At 42.0% G+C, this 12467-nt stretch overlaps 1 protein-coding gene across 3 annotated transcripts in view; it reads right to left on the bottom strand.

Annotated features, from left to right (window-relative positions):
• LOC124050555 (centrosomal protein of 128 kDa) overlaps positions 1–12467 on the bottom strand; it is a 36708-nt gene that overhangs the window by 20222 nt on the left and 4019 nt on the right. For all 3 annotated transcript variants that reach the window (XM_046373226.1, XM_046373224.1, XM_046373223.1), the window contains 10 exons: positions 12343–12415; positions 11667–11789; positions 9302–9388; positions 8903–8977; positions 8620–8767; positions 7666–7805; positions 6454–6525; positions 5976–6119; positions 3258–3446; positions 2415–2876 (listed from right to left, as the gene is read on the bottom strand). In XM_046373226.1, the coding sequence (XP_046229182.1) occupies positions 2415–2876; positions 3258–3446; positions 5976–6119; positions 6454–6525; positions 7666–7805; positions 8620–8767; positions 8903–8977; positions 9302–9388; positions 11667–11789; positions 12343–12415 (1513 nt within the window). The remainder of the gene's footprint in view (positions 1–2414; positions 2877–3257; positions 3447–5975; positions 6120–6453; positions 6526–7665; positions 7806–8619; positions 8768–8902; positions 8978–9301; positions 9389–11666; positions 11790–12342; positions 12416–12467) is intronic.

Here is a 12467-nt window from a genome sequence, read left to right as displayed (position 1 = left end):
CTGTGGAGAGGGAAAATAGATGGAAAATGCAAAATTAGAACTGGAGGGAGGCAGTAAGAGAGGGATTAAGGCAGAGAGAGACAGCGAGAGGGAAGATAGAGTGGAGGAGAAATCAAGACTGAGAGGACAAGGACAAGAAAATAAGAATATTTTAAGCTTTTTCTGACAGTTGACTGTATCAAAATTGTAACACAGGCTCCTGGCTATGCTATGTGAATATTGGGTGGGCTTCTTAGGGACATATGCAGCACCCGTAGGCTAGTACTTAAAAACATTCTAGCAAACGCCCTTGTCCTTACCGCGCTCAGAAATGACACCATTACAATGAGCTATGTCAGATATTAATGCCATTCAGCACAGCTAATGGGCTAAACTCAACCATATCAGTGAGGACCATGCCCCTTAAGAAACAATGTACCCATGAGGGCTCATCACTGGAGATATTGAAGGGAGGTGGGGGGTTGGGACGCTGGGGGAGTAAGTCAAGTGGAGTCCCCTATCTCCAGCGCTGCCTTGATGAGGCTTCGGAGGTCTGATATCAAGGGTTTTTAAATATTCAGGCTTGGAGCTTTGGAATGGCCGTGAGGATCCACGGGGCACCACACACCATTAAGAGCTCAGCTATCCTCGATTCACCCGTACTCACAGGCCAATGAAGAAAATTACTCTAAATGAGAATTTTGTCTGTGTCTCGCTGAGTCGGAAATAAGCCAGATGTTTAGTAGCTGAGGCATGTTACCCTGAGCTGAATTTGAAGTGTGTGCCAATGATACTCTAAAAGTCAATTAGAATGTGTAGCACTCTGTGATCCATGCTTAGGTGTAATGAGGAAATAAAAATCTCTTTGGTTGGCTTATGACCTTGACATCGACAAAGATTTGACAAAATGACAGAATGTGTCACATGTGATGCATAATCCAGAGCTTAGCATGCCTTTTTAAAAGGCGCCTTAAGCCACATTTAAAGGAATAGTCGAACAGTTTTGGAAATATACTTAACTTTCTTGCCAAGAGATAAATTAAAGGTTTCCTTCTCATATCTGTATGATAAATATGTAGCCATAGCCAGCAGCAAATTAGATTATCTTAGCATAAAGACTGGAATTAGGGGGAAGCAGCTAGCCTGGCACAAGACTTTATTAAGCTATTGCTAACAGCTTAATAAATGTTACAAACGTTACAAAAAAAAAATAAACTCACCACTTAGTGAGAACTTTTGGCCTGTTTCTATAAAATGTATTGTGTTTTGTGTTCTTATGGGATGGTGTTTTCTACACAAACTGTATTAGAAAACCTTATTTTTGTGGCTGACATATAGGAGAAACTATGATAAAATACCCGCACATGTCCAAATCAATCATATTCCAAACATAAATGACAGGAGATGAAATCAACTGCACTGAGTAGGCCACACACATTGAATTTGAACTGACATGACGTTCGATTTTAATTTGATTTTACATCGATCAGCCACTACATAAAAACTACTGACAGGTGGAGTATATATTATTGATCATTGTTTTCCAATAGCATTTTGCCGGGAAGCCGGAAAGTCCTGACATACATGTGGATACCGCTTGACACACACCACCCACTGAAACACTGCTGCAGACAAAGTACACCTCCCCTCCACGTAAATCTGACTGAGCATCATTTGGACACACTGGAGCGAGTGTCATCCATGGAGGCCCCAGCACTGACCAAACATGGAGTTGATCCACCAAGGCATGCACACAGGATGTCTGTCACGGGGACGCTGGTGGTGGATCCTTTGGGTCCTGCGTGTTGCAAGGTAAGGCCTACATGTATCAGACTTGCTCTGGCAGGTCCCACAGATGCTCAATTTTGAATCTTCTAAAGGGGATCTCATCTTTAGGTGAGCTAACCGACTTCCCTGTATTTCGAATATTTCAATAACTGCTTACCAGAGCCTCTATACTTCATCAATTAATAAGTTATATCTTGTTGTTAATTTTTTACACAAAACAACACATGACAGGGGTTCCCCGAGTATTGACTGTCCAAGTCAAAAGTAATTGTATTGTTAAGATGCAAAATGGAATCAGGATCATCAGTTATCTTAATTGATTTCCTGTGCAAAATGTCGCTCTGCCCACCACGCTCAGATTATGAAAAATGATCAAAAGTTAGGGATTCTACATATTTAAAGAGCATTTTTACCACAAGACTGAAGTCCTTTCTACAGAACAATGGTTAGAAATTATAGTTTATAAGTTTATAATATAGGAAAATGACCATCAGCTAAGTGAGAGATGTTAGAGAGATGTCCATTTTTGTTAGTAAATGCAAAAAACTGAACCTTGTGGTGGACAAACTTACATCAAACACTCTCTTTAACTGTATATTTCCTGGATGGAAAAAAAATACTTAGAGCGTACTCATAAAAGCACTTACTTTGACCTCCTTCAGGTGTGTCTTTATTTCATCCCGCTCCTGTCGGCAGAGCTTCAGCACATCCTGCATTTCACGTTCTTTCTTTGTCTTGCTGTCCTCCATCATCTCCTTCAAGCTGTGCAGTTCTTTCTGATGCACCTCTCTCTCAAGCTGCAGCTGCTGACCCAGTGCAGCCCACTCCTCCTGTGCTGCTGTCAGCTTGGCCTGTAGCTCCATGGAGCTCTTATGGAGCTCCTTCTTGGATGTCTCCTCCTCAGCCAACCGCTGGGCTAGCTGGGCATGAGCTGAAGTCATCTGCTTAAGAGCAGCCTGGAGCTCGGCCTGTGTGGCCTGGTCTCTCTGACGATGACAGGCTTGGGTGTCAACTTGTTCTCCCAGTCTCTGGTTCTCTTCCTCCAGTCTTGTCTGGATAGTGGCCTGACGCCGAGTCTCCTCCTCTAGGGTGGCTGAGGCCTCCCTCACCTAAGGTTAGAAGCGCTGTTAGAATTTTTTTTTTACTTTAACAACACCTCAAACTAAATGAAAGTAATTGGTCTGCCAGAGAAACTAAATCAACATTTCAGCCATGTCTGTGGTTAGACCGGGATTTGTACAAGAACAATAATGTTTTTGTAATCATTAAACACACATTTCTTAAAAGAGAACTGATAAATGTCTACCTTAGCACGCATTCAATGCTTTCGGACAACTTTGGAAAAAGCTGTCATTATTATACTACTAAACTAAAGAGCACAAGAAACTAACCTAACCCACAGTCTATGGTCCTATAAGTACAAGAAAAAAATCATTATGTCTCTTGTGATTGGAAAAATATATTCTATTTTTGGATAATCAACCCCACACCTCCCGGATTTCCTGCTCCAGTGACAACTGGCGCTGGCGGGTCCCGGACAGCTCCACGTCCTTGCGGTGGAGCTCTTCTTCACGCTGGGCCAAACGGCCTAGAATTTCAGCGAGCTCCCTGCGGGCTGCCTCAGTCTGCTGGCTCAGCGCCTTCAGCTGGGCCTGAGAGCTCTCTTTTTCCCTGGCTGCCTGGAGGGCAAAAGAGAGAGCAGGAGAGAGAGTGGGGGAAGAGGAGGGTGGGAGAGGGAGAAGACAAGGGAAATGAAGAATGACAAATTAAGAGGAGGCGGGAGATGGTGTACAAAAAGGAGCTCTAACAATGATGATGAGAGCCAGAAAAAGAGTGACAGAGAGACAGCGGCAGGGAAACATATGCAGAACCAGCTCGTGCTCTGATAGCAAAATGCTAGCACTCAGCTCCTTGATAAGGGACAATGGTCAGGTCTGTTCAAGGCAGATTGTCTCTAATACTCCGGCTTTGACTGGAATTTGCAAAGACTTTGCTGTAGCTCAGAACTTAATCATTTAATTGAGCACTTGATTCTCTCCCCTAATTCATTAAGGGGGCAGAAATGATTCTGTAATTAATTCGCATCACGTCGAAAATGCCAGGTGGGAGTCTGTCTGTCTGTCAGTGTGTGAGGCATGAGGCTGCTGACTGTGAGTTTGGAGGTGACTCACTTAGTTCAAATGGAATGGAAATCACTGGGAGGTGACTTTCAAGATGATAATAATAGTAATAGTCATCCGGTAATTATTCGACTAAGCATAACTGCTATAACATATCTTGCAAAGGGACTCGGGCTACTTGACTTCATCCGTGGGTATATTATAATTAAATTTATTCGAGAGTTTTCATCTGTCGTTGATACAAAGCCCTCACTCCGCTGCATGGATAAAACACTGCACAAAATAAAATGAACAAAGAAGGGTGTGCATAAGCATCCAGCCATGAATAAAAAGCTCCAGAACATTTCTCATTATGTATATTTATTACTTTACTTACTGTACTGCTGTGTATTAATAGGTACTCAGTAGTTCTACACAGAATCTTCCTTTCATTCTTTCCTTTCTTTGTCACCATAAGAGGACTACATGTGACATACAATATGAATTGCCACAGATATGTTTTTATATCTCTCTTTTCAAATTATTATATTTAAAAGGGTACAGGAGGTGCTGCCTGGACTGATTTCCCTGTCAGTTTCCACTATAAAAGGACATGGAGGAATTGAGCAGGAAAACTCATAAATATTTCAACGTTTCTATTTCCCCCGTGATGCTGTGATGTTGATTTACTTTCTCTAAAACACCGAGAATGTCACAGAATGTCATCCATGCTGTAATGTTTCAAAAGAAGATGGAAGGATTGGCCGCTAAAATAAGTGAAACACAACAACTGGGTAACAGAGCAGACATTCATGTGGTGTTGTGTGTCCATTATGTTCACTACACTTGCCAAGATTCACTGTAGCCAGTAGCTTGTAACTTGTAGCAACCAAGTTTACTTCCACCATCCACTGATGTCAGTGGGCTGCAGAACTGCAGGGAGAATTTGGCTGAGAAAAGTTTTGTTCTTCCCCTTTCGCCTGAGGCGTCACTAAATATCAGTCTACTACTGGATTTGAAAAATGCATTTCAGTACAGCCAATATTGATTACTTTTATGGAACACCGTGTCGAAGTGAAAGCGGTTATGCATGAGCCAGAGTCCACCGCTGAGAAAATGCAACAAAGGCAGTCAGTTGTTGTTACCAGTGCCGCTAGCTCAGCCAGCAGTGGCTGCAGCGCTATCTGGAACATTTGAGACAGAGCTGCTGGAAGGTAACAAGTACAGCTGGCTCATATTTGATCTGCAATAGCCCACCAGTGGCATCTGATACCTACTCAGTAAGTTTCAGTGAGGTTAGCCATGGTCTGGTAAACTTTTGCTGGATTCAACAACCGAGAGCTTTAATTTTGTTCAAAGATAAGCTGAAAGAACAACTATTGCCAAAAGGAACAAGAAAACAGCTGACAACTAAGCGGTTTTGATGGTATCTTGAATACAGCACGAGCTTAACTCTGATACACAACAACAATCACAGTCTGTGCCTGCGTGTTACCAATGGCACATGTTTGTTCACAGTATTAGCGCATGTGCAAAGCATGTTGTATTTGTATTTGTTGTATTATATAAGTAGTTTTAGGTGTCATGGGACAGATTCTCTTAGCAGAATAGCATGAAAATTATAGAGTAAACCTACCATAAGTACAGATTAGATAAACAAAATAATTAAATGCAAAATGTTGCAGCAGAACAGTCAAGATCAATCGAGCAAAAGCTGTGATATTCTCACTTTTGGCCTCCTCCTCTCAAACTCCACAGCTCAAGGCTGTAACACAGGCTTTAGGTTAAAAATTTCAAGTGTCAATGATAAGATCATCTGTGTTATTTCTTTAGAAATTTGAAATCATTTTTCAATTTAAAATACAGTTCTATAATTCCACTCCTACCGCTAACAATACTTTGAATATGAATGAATATGTCCATTAGACTCAATGAGTTGTTAAGATGGATTTTCTTGAATGTGGATCAATGGCCAGCATTACAAAGATCAGCGGTTACTTAGCCACAGCTGCTACAGGAGGCTGTGGTGTCAAAAGTCTTGTGATGAATGCATCTGCCTCAACAGACCTGCGAGGCCTTATCGGTATGGAATTGAGCCTGGGCCCTCACCTCCTCCAGCTCCTTCTGCAGCCTCCTGCACTTTGCCCTCCACTGGCGCACAGCCTCCTGGGCCCTGGTCTTCAATTCATCTCTGCTCCTCGTGCTCTCCTGAAGTAATGCCTCCATCTCCCTCCTCTCTGCCTGCCCACGACTCTGGAAGGATGAGCGAATTTATGCATCAGGTGTATGCTCACTCTTTATAATCTGAATCAGTGTTGTTTAACCATATGGTGGATACTAAAATAGCTCACAGACCAAATTCTGAAAAATCTCATAATTCTACCATTGGTTTTTCAGTTTTTTTATATTGTAATTCTGTGAAGCTGTGGCCCAGAATCAAACATTATGGATAGTATACTTCAAATTTAAATTAACAACAGAAAAAGCACCCCTTGTTTCAGGTCCTTGAATTGAATGACCTATGCCCTGATGAATTGCATTGTGACGCGATGATCAATAAATATAATATATATAAAAAAAAAAACACCTGTATCTCCCTCAGCTGTTCCAGCATTCGTAGCTGCTGTTGCTCCCGTCTTGCCAGGTCTGACGACAATTCCTGTTATATAGAAAAGAGAAAAAAAGGTCAAGGAGGACGTGCGTGTGCATTTGCGTGACTACTACTGCTACTGGGACCAAAAACAGAGAAAGGCAGGAGAAAGGCAGACATAGGGATGTGGGGAAATAAGTTTAGGGAAACACAAGCAAGTTAAAGGGAGAAAAGGGAAGTTGATGTTTAAAGAAGGAAGGCAGAAAAAGGGAAAATATGGCACGCACACTGTCAAAAACAGCAAAGAACAGGACAAAAGGCAAAGACAGAAAGGTCAAAGAAGGTTGAGACTGTGTTTACATGGTGCCTGCGATTTGATTATCTGCCAGACTGCTCTGAAAAGTAGTCTCAGATAAACTTTATATCCATAACAAAATCAAGAATCACTTTGAAGTTTCAACCTTGATTGAAGTCTGAACTAAGGGCACGTAAGGTTAGCTTGCTGCCGTTTAGGCATTTATACTGAATAAGTCTGTCAGTTCAGAGTAATTAGTCATAGGCTGATTAGGCACGGACCTATTAGACTGTATATAAATTCAGTCACTGAGAAATTGAATCTTCCACCCCATTCTCCTCATTATACTTCATTTTAGCTCATTTACCATTAAAATGAAACGTTTCCAACGACTATTTTGATCTACACATAAAAACCACAAGAGGCGCCCCAGGTGATACATGCAAACACCCACTTCATCTTTTAACACCTACTCTGCAATAGGGGAAGTGTGGGAGTTTAAACACATATTCAGTGAAAGAAACATCAGAGTAAGGGAATGTGCCAGTGTTTAAAGTGCAGCTATTTCTACTATTACTGATGCCCAGCATAGCCTTGCATACCTCTGCTTAACAAGGGAATGCATTTTGTTTTTTCTTCTAAATGTTTTATGCCTTGTTACAGTGATGGAAGTGACACACTGCACCAGACTGAGAAGGACAAATGACTGCTGGTTGATTTCTGATCTCCTATTCCGACTGTCAATTCATCTGACGATTTTAAGCGGATCAAGCCACATGGAGTGGGCGGAGAATGCGACCATGGATGAGAGGCAGGGCAAGGAATGACATTCAGTGCCTGTTCTGAACCACAGGTGTTTGGCGCTCTTGTTGACTGATATAAATACCCACTGTCACACCGTTTCTCTGACACACCTCCACCTGTAAGGTGAGCTGGACCCTCTCCTTCTCCTTGCGGTCCAGAGCCCTTTTCAGTTCTTCAACTTCACTCAGGGTTGAGGCTGCACGCAGCTGGACTCGCAGCTCCGCCACTTCTTTCTCCAGCTCCAAACGATCTATTAACACATAAGTACACATACAGACACATGTTCAAAGTGCTGTTAGTGACATGAAGCGAGCATGAGAAATACACTGCAGCTTCTGCAAAAAAAAGGTGATAGCTGAATTTTTTTCTAACCTTAACTTGAGTTTATTTATTTATTTATTTATTTTTATCTCTCTTACCAACTATACTGGATGCTCATACGCGTGGCTTGCTATCAGTCACTTCACTTGGTCACTTGTGGCAGACCAAGAGAGGACAGACATGAACAGAATATAACCGAAGGGGTAAGAGGCGCAAAATCAACAAAGACTCTGATCTGTCATCATAATATAGTTCACCATCAGATTTAAACAAATAATCTAAATGACCTGAAGATTCCTACTGCATACCAACCAACTATAGAACTTAAAACACTTTTCTAAGAATGTGTCATTTTCAAATTTTCATTGCCCTTTCAAGGCCTATGATACCCCAAAATCGATAATAGAAAAAAGAGATTTGTAATACTTTTGTCTAAACCTCACTTAATTTTCCCTCCTTTGTCCTCTCTCAAACATTCTGCTTGTCCTGTCTTCATTGTCTTTACTCTTGCTAGCCCTGTATCTCATACTTCCAAAGGTATTTGGATTCAGAAATTGGTAATGCTTGTGTACTGCCTGAAGATTATCTTCAAGAAGAAACTGACAAATAAATAGAACAAGCCAAAATACCAGCTATTTCTATGTTTACAGAGTTGACTTAGCAATCTTTTAACACACCCATGACCTGCATCCAAACCCTCTCTGTCTTCTCCTCTGCTGTTTATCCAGCCCTACAGTTAGCACCTGGCCCTCGCTGTCCACCTCTTCCCTCCTCCCTGTCAGTGTAGTTGCCATGTGGCTGAGCAACGGGCTGGAAAGACTCCAGCCGGGCCCTCTGAAGCTCTGTCTTCTCCTTCCTTGTCCTCAGCAGCTCACTGCGCAAGTCTTCCACCTGGGGATTGTCAACAATGTAAAGCAGACACAGAGAAAGACATCTGTCTGACACTGACATTCACTTGGAAGATGCTGCAGTTTACTGTAGATCTGCATATACAGTCAGGGGCAGTACACTCAGATGTAAACAAACCTGTTGAACAAGTGACTCCCTGGTGTCCTCAGATTGTTCAAGTAGTCGCCTAGCTGTCTCCAGTTTGTGATCCACCTTGAGGGAGCACAACAACAACATCCGGACAATACATAATGAAAAAGTGATTTGGAAGTTGATATGGATATAATTAGGAGATTAGTGTGAGTGAGTGCGTCCCCAACAGTGCATCATTTCGTATGCAGCATCTACAATTTATAAATTTGGAATGTATGCAGTTTTAGTCAAAGCACAATGAGGAAAGCATTGGGAAGATGTTCTATTTAATTTTCATCTTTAGAAAGCTAACTACAGTGTGATCCAGGAACTCTTAAAAGGTTCACTTTCGTAAAATCAGGGTCATAATAATTTACCAAACTCTTTTAGTCAAAATGTATTCACCTTGGACTTCTCCTTCTCAGCTTTCAGCAGCCTGGCTGTCATGGCCTCCTCTCGCTCATGGGCTTGAAGCTGGCGTCTCCCTGAAGTCTACAAAACACAACATAAAGGCCAGAGAATGGACTAGAACAGCACACATATCAGAGTAGCACAAGAATGCAACATGGGAGGTGCTATTGCATCACAGCATCCCTCATCTCATCCTCTTGGAACGAGATACTGGCATCATTGTGGATTTGTGTAAGAGCTTAGATCCCACTCAATCCTGCTCATTCTGAGCAGGCTGTTGTGATGAATTACCGGCTGCTAGCAATAACATCTACCCAAGTGACTCATCATCTATTTGATTCACATCACAGCGGGCCCATCGGTGGGGAATAAATGTGCCCTCTGCTCTCCCTCCCCTCCTGCTCTTTTGTAGTAAAAAGAGATTGTTTTCCTCTCCATTTCCTCATGCTTGTTTATTTACCCTTAATTTTTGGACAAATGCATTATTTCCCATCGCCCCGGGCCCTGCTGGTGTCCCATTAGGGCAGTACGGAGGAGCTGGATGCAAATGAATTGGTAGCTACTATCATTACACAGTGTGTTGAAAAGGCTGGCTCACAAAGGTTATCAACCTGGATATAGCTACACAGTGCCCCTCGGTGGTCTGCCCATAAACTGCAGTAGGCATGAGTGATTTGAAAACTGACTGACTGATGCCAGGACACTGATTAGCATCTGCAAAACCCAGTCCTCAAGACCAGTAACCAGCAAGGAAATGGTTTAGGTATTTCAGAAATGATCCAACCTTATGCTGATGATAAATAATCTGGATGATTTGTGCAGCTAAAAGGAAAGCAGCAACGTAAGAGAGCAATAATACAAGATAATGTGTACTTAACTGTGACTGTGGGCATCGATTAAGTGCATCTAGCAGGAAGTCTACAACACTAAAGTGCACCTAATGACAGAGCGCTCACAGCTATTAATACTTGAAGACAAATGCATGACTTAAAAAACATGATTGACATGAAATATGGGAAAGTAGCAATTACTTGCTTGGCAACCATTTGTACTGAATCACAGTAATTGCTTAGGTGTGCTTCATAGTCTCATAAAGCAAAGTAAGACGCCTAGGTGACACAGTGGGAGTACTGCTTCATCAAACAAGAGAAGGTGGCAGTATATTAGAGAGAAAAGCCTTTGGTAAGATTGTGGTTCAGTTCAAACATCTGATGGACAACACAGTCATGAAAGCTGTATCTAATTGCATGGAAAATTATTAATCACGTCAATTATGGAAATGTTTTTGGTTCTTTTCTGACTTCTTTTTTTCTTGTAAAGGATTAATTACTCACCAGAGATCACTTGAGAATGTTTCAGACTTCATTTGTTAACGCTATCAAGCTTGCATTTTAACCTGTCTGTGCCAAGGCTGGCAGCCAGAGCAGGATTTATTTATTTTATTTTTTTTAAATTTAGCATAAAAAACTGTGTAAATGTCAGTAGTGGTCCCTATTATCGCTCAACCAACAGCCATTTATTGCTGCTGCCTCTGTGTGAGTACTAAGTCCCACTGACTCGCTTTCTCTTTACTCCAAATTTCTCCTCCTCAAAAAATGTATTTCACCGAATGCCACCTAGCATTAGTAAAATGAGTAATGAATCACATTACACCAGAACAATTAGGCTCAGACATAATCCATGTAAAACTACCAACAAGTCTTTGAGAAAGTGTAAAATTAAGTGAAATCTTAGGACAAAATCCAAATCATCACTGTGAAATTTTAAGATGTTCAAGAATTTGATCAAATAAGATTATACCATAACATTTTTGAAAATACTTAATGTTTTTCTTCTGCTTTTTTGACTGCATTTGTGAGGACAAAGGCACAGTAGAGATGTCGATCGAGGCGACTGCATGAAACCAGCAAGCGAGTGTTCATTTAGCCAATCAGCGCTTTCTTCCCAAGCATTGCACGGCTGGAACACACCAATTTGAGAGACATAAAAATCTCTAATCTTTTCTGAGAGTCTGTGTTCGCATGCTTCATGCATCCTTATTTGGAGGCCACATGTTTATTCTTATCTGTCGCTCTGATTGTCATATGTGCTTTTTAAACTTCTGAACCTCCTCAGGGGGCTACAGGTGATGTTTGATACATTCACATCATACTGAGGTGAGTCAGCGTGTGCTGTTCCTGACACTGTTGTATTGTTCTGTCCTGTATCTTGTCCTGTCCACATCCCTCCATTGTATCTATGTGCCTTCATGTCATCGCTAGATTTTTTTTGTTGCGTTTTTGAACGTGAGAGAACGTGAGTGTCAGTGGGGAGGTGTGGAGTGGAGGGATCACAGCAACTGAGTGATAGGGAGTGTCACCTCCTGCAGCTCGTCGGACACGGCCGCCTGCTGATCGGGCCTTCTCTCTCTCCCCACGCTGCTTTGATCAGCGCACATCTCTCTCTCCAGCTCCTGCAGACGCTGCTCCACGCGAGACGACACCTGCAGACAGTGAGACAGTGGACGCTTCAGGTGACGCAAACATCACCGGCGCAGGAATGGCAGCGAGATATGATAAATGAGACACCAGGAAATTAAAAGGAGCGGGTGAGAAAAATATCTTCGAGAACTCTGAGTATTACATTCACAACGCAAGAAATCTCAGTTTAATCAGGAAGCATCACCTTTATCTTGTCACGTCCACAAACGTGACAAGATAAAAAAATATTAAACATGTTGGCTGTCACTGGGAGCAGTGTATTTGTCACAGTAGTGATTCTGCAATGAAGAACCATGTGCCTGGAAATTGTACTGAAATATTTTTGGTAAAGCTTGACTTCACTTGAAGTGACAACTGAAATAGAGGGTACCGCTTTGTCCATTTCTATTCAGGAAACATAAACATTTGCATACTGCTTTCTACCGAGGCTTTCATTGCTCAGTGTGATGTCCTTAAATTCAGGCTGCATTTACATTTCTTCTGAAGTCCACAGAGGCAGAAAGCACACTTACATTATATATAGTATTGGTTGGGAAATACACAGCTACAACTCACCGAGGTCTGTCTCTGGGAAGTTGCCATGTGCCCTATGAGGTTCTCCATCGCTCGCCTGGTGTCAATATCAGACCTGTAGAGAAGAAGAAGAAGACAAATCCAGCAGTCTGGAATTATTTATGCAC

This window comes from Scatophagus argus, chromosome 19 (assembly GCF_020382885.2).
Source record: "Scatophagus argus isolate fScaArg1 chromosome 19, fScaArg1.pri, whole genome shotgun sequence".
Taxonomy (NCBI): Eukaryota; Metazoa; Chordata; class Actinopteri; family Scatophagidae; genus Scatophagus; species Scatophagus argus.
This window is presented reverse-complemented; position numbering and strand designations above follow the sequence as displayed.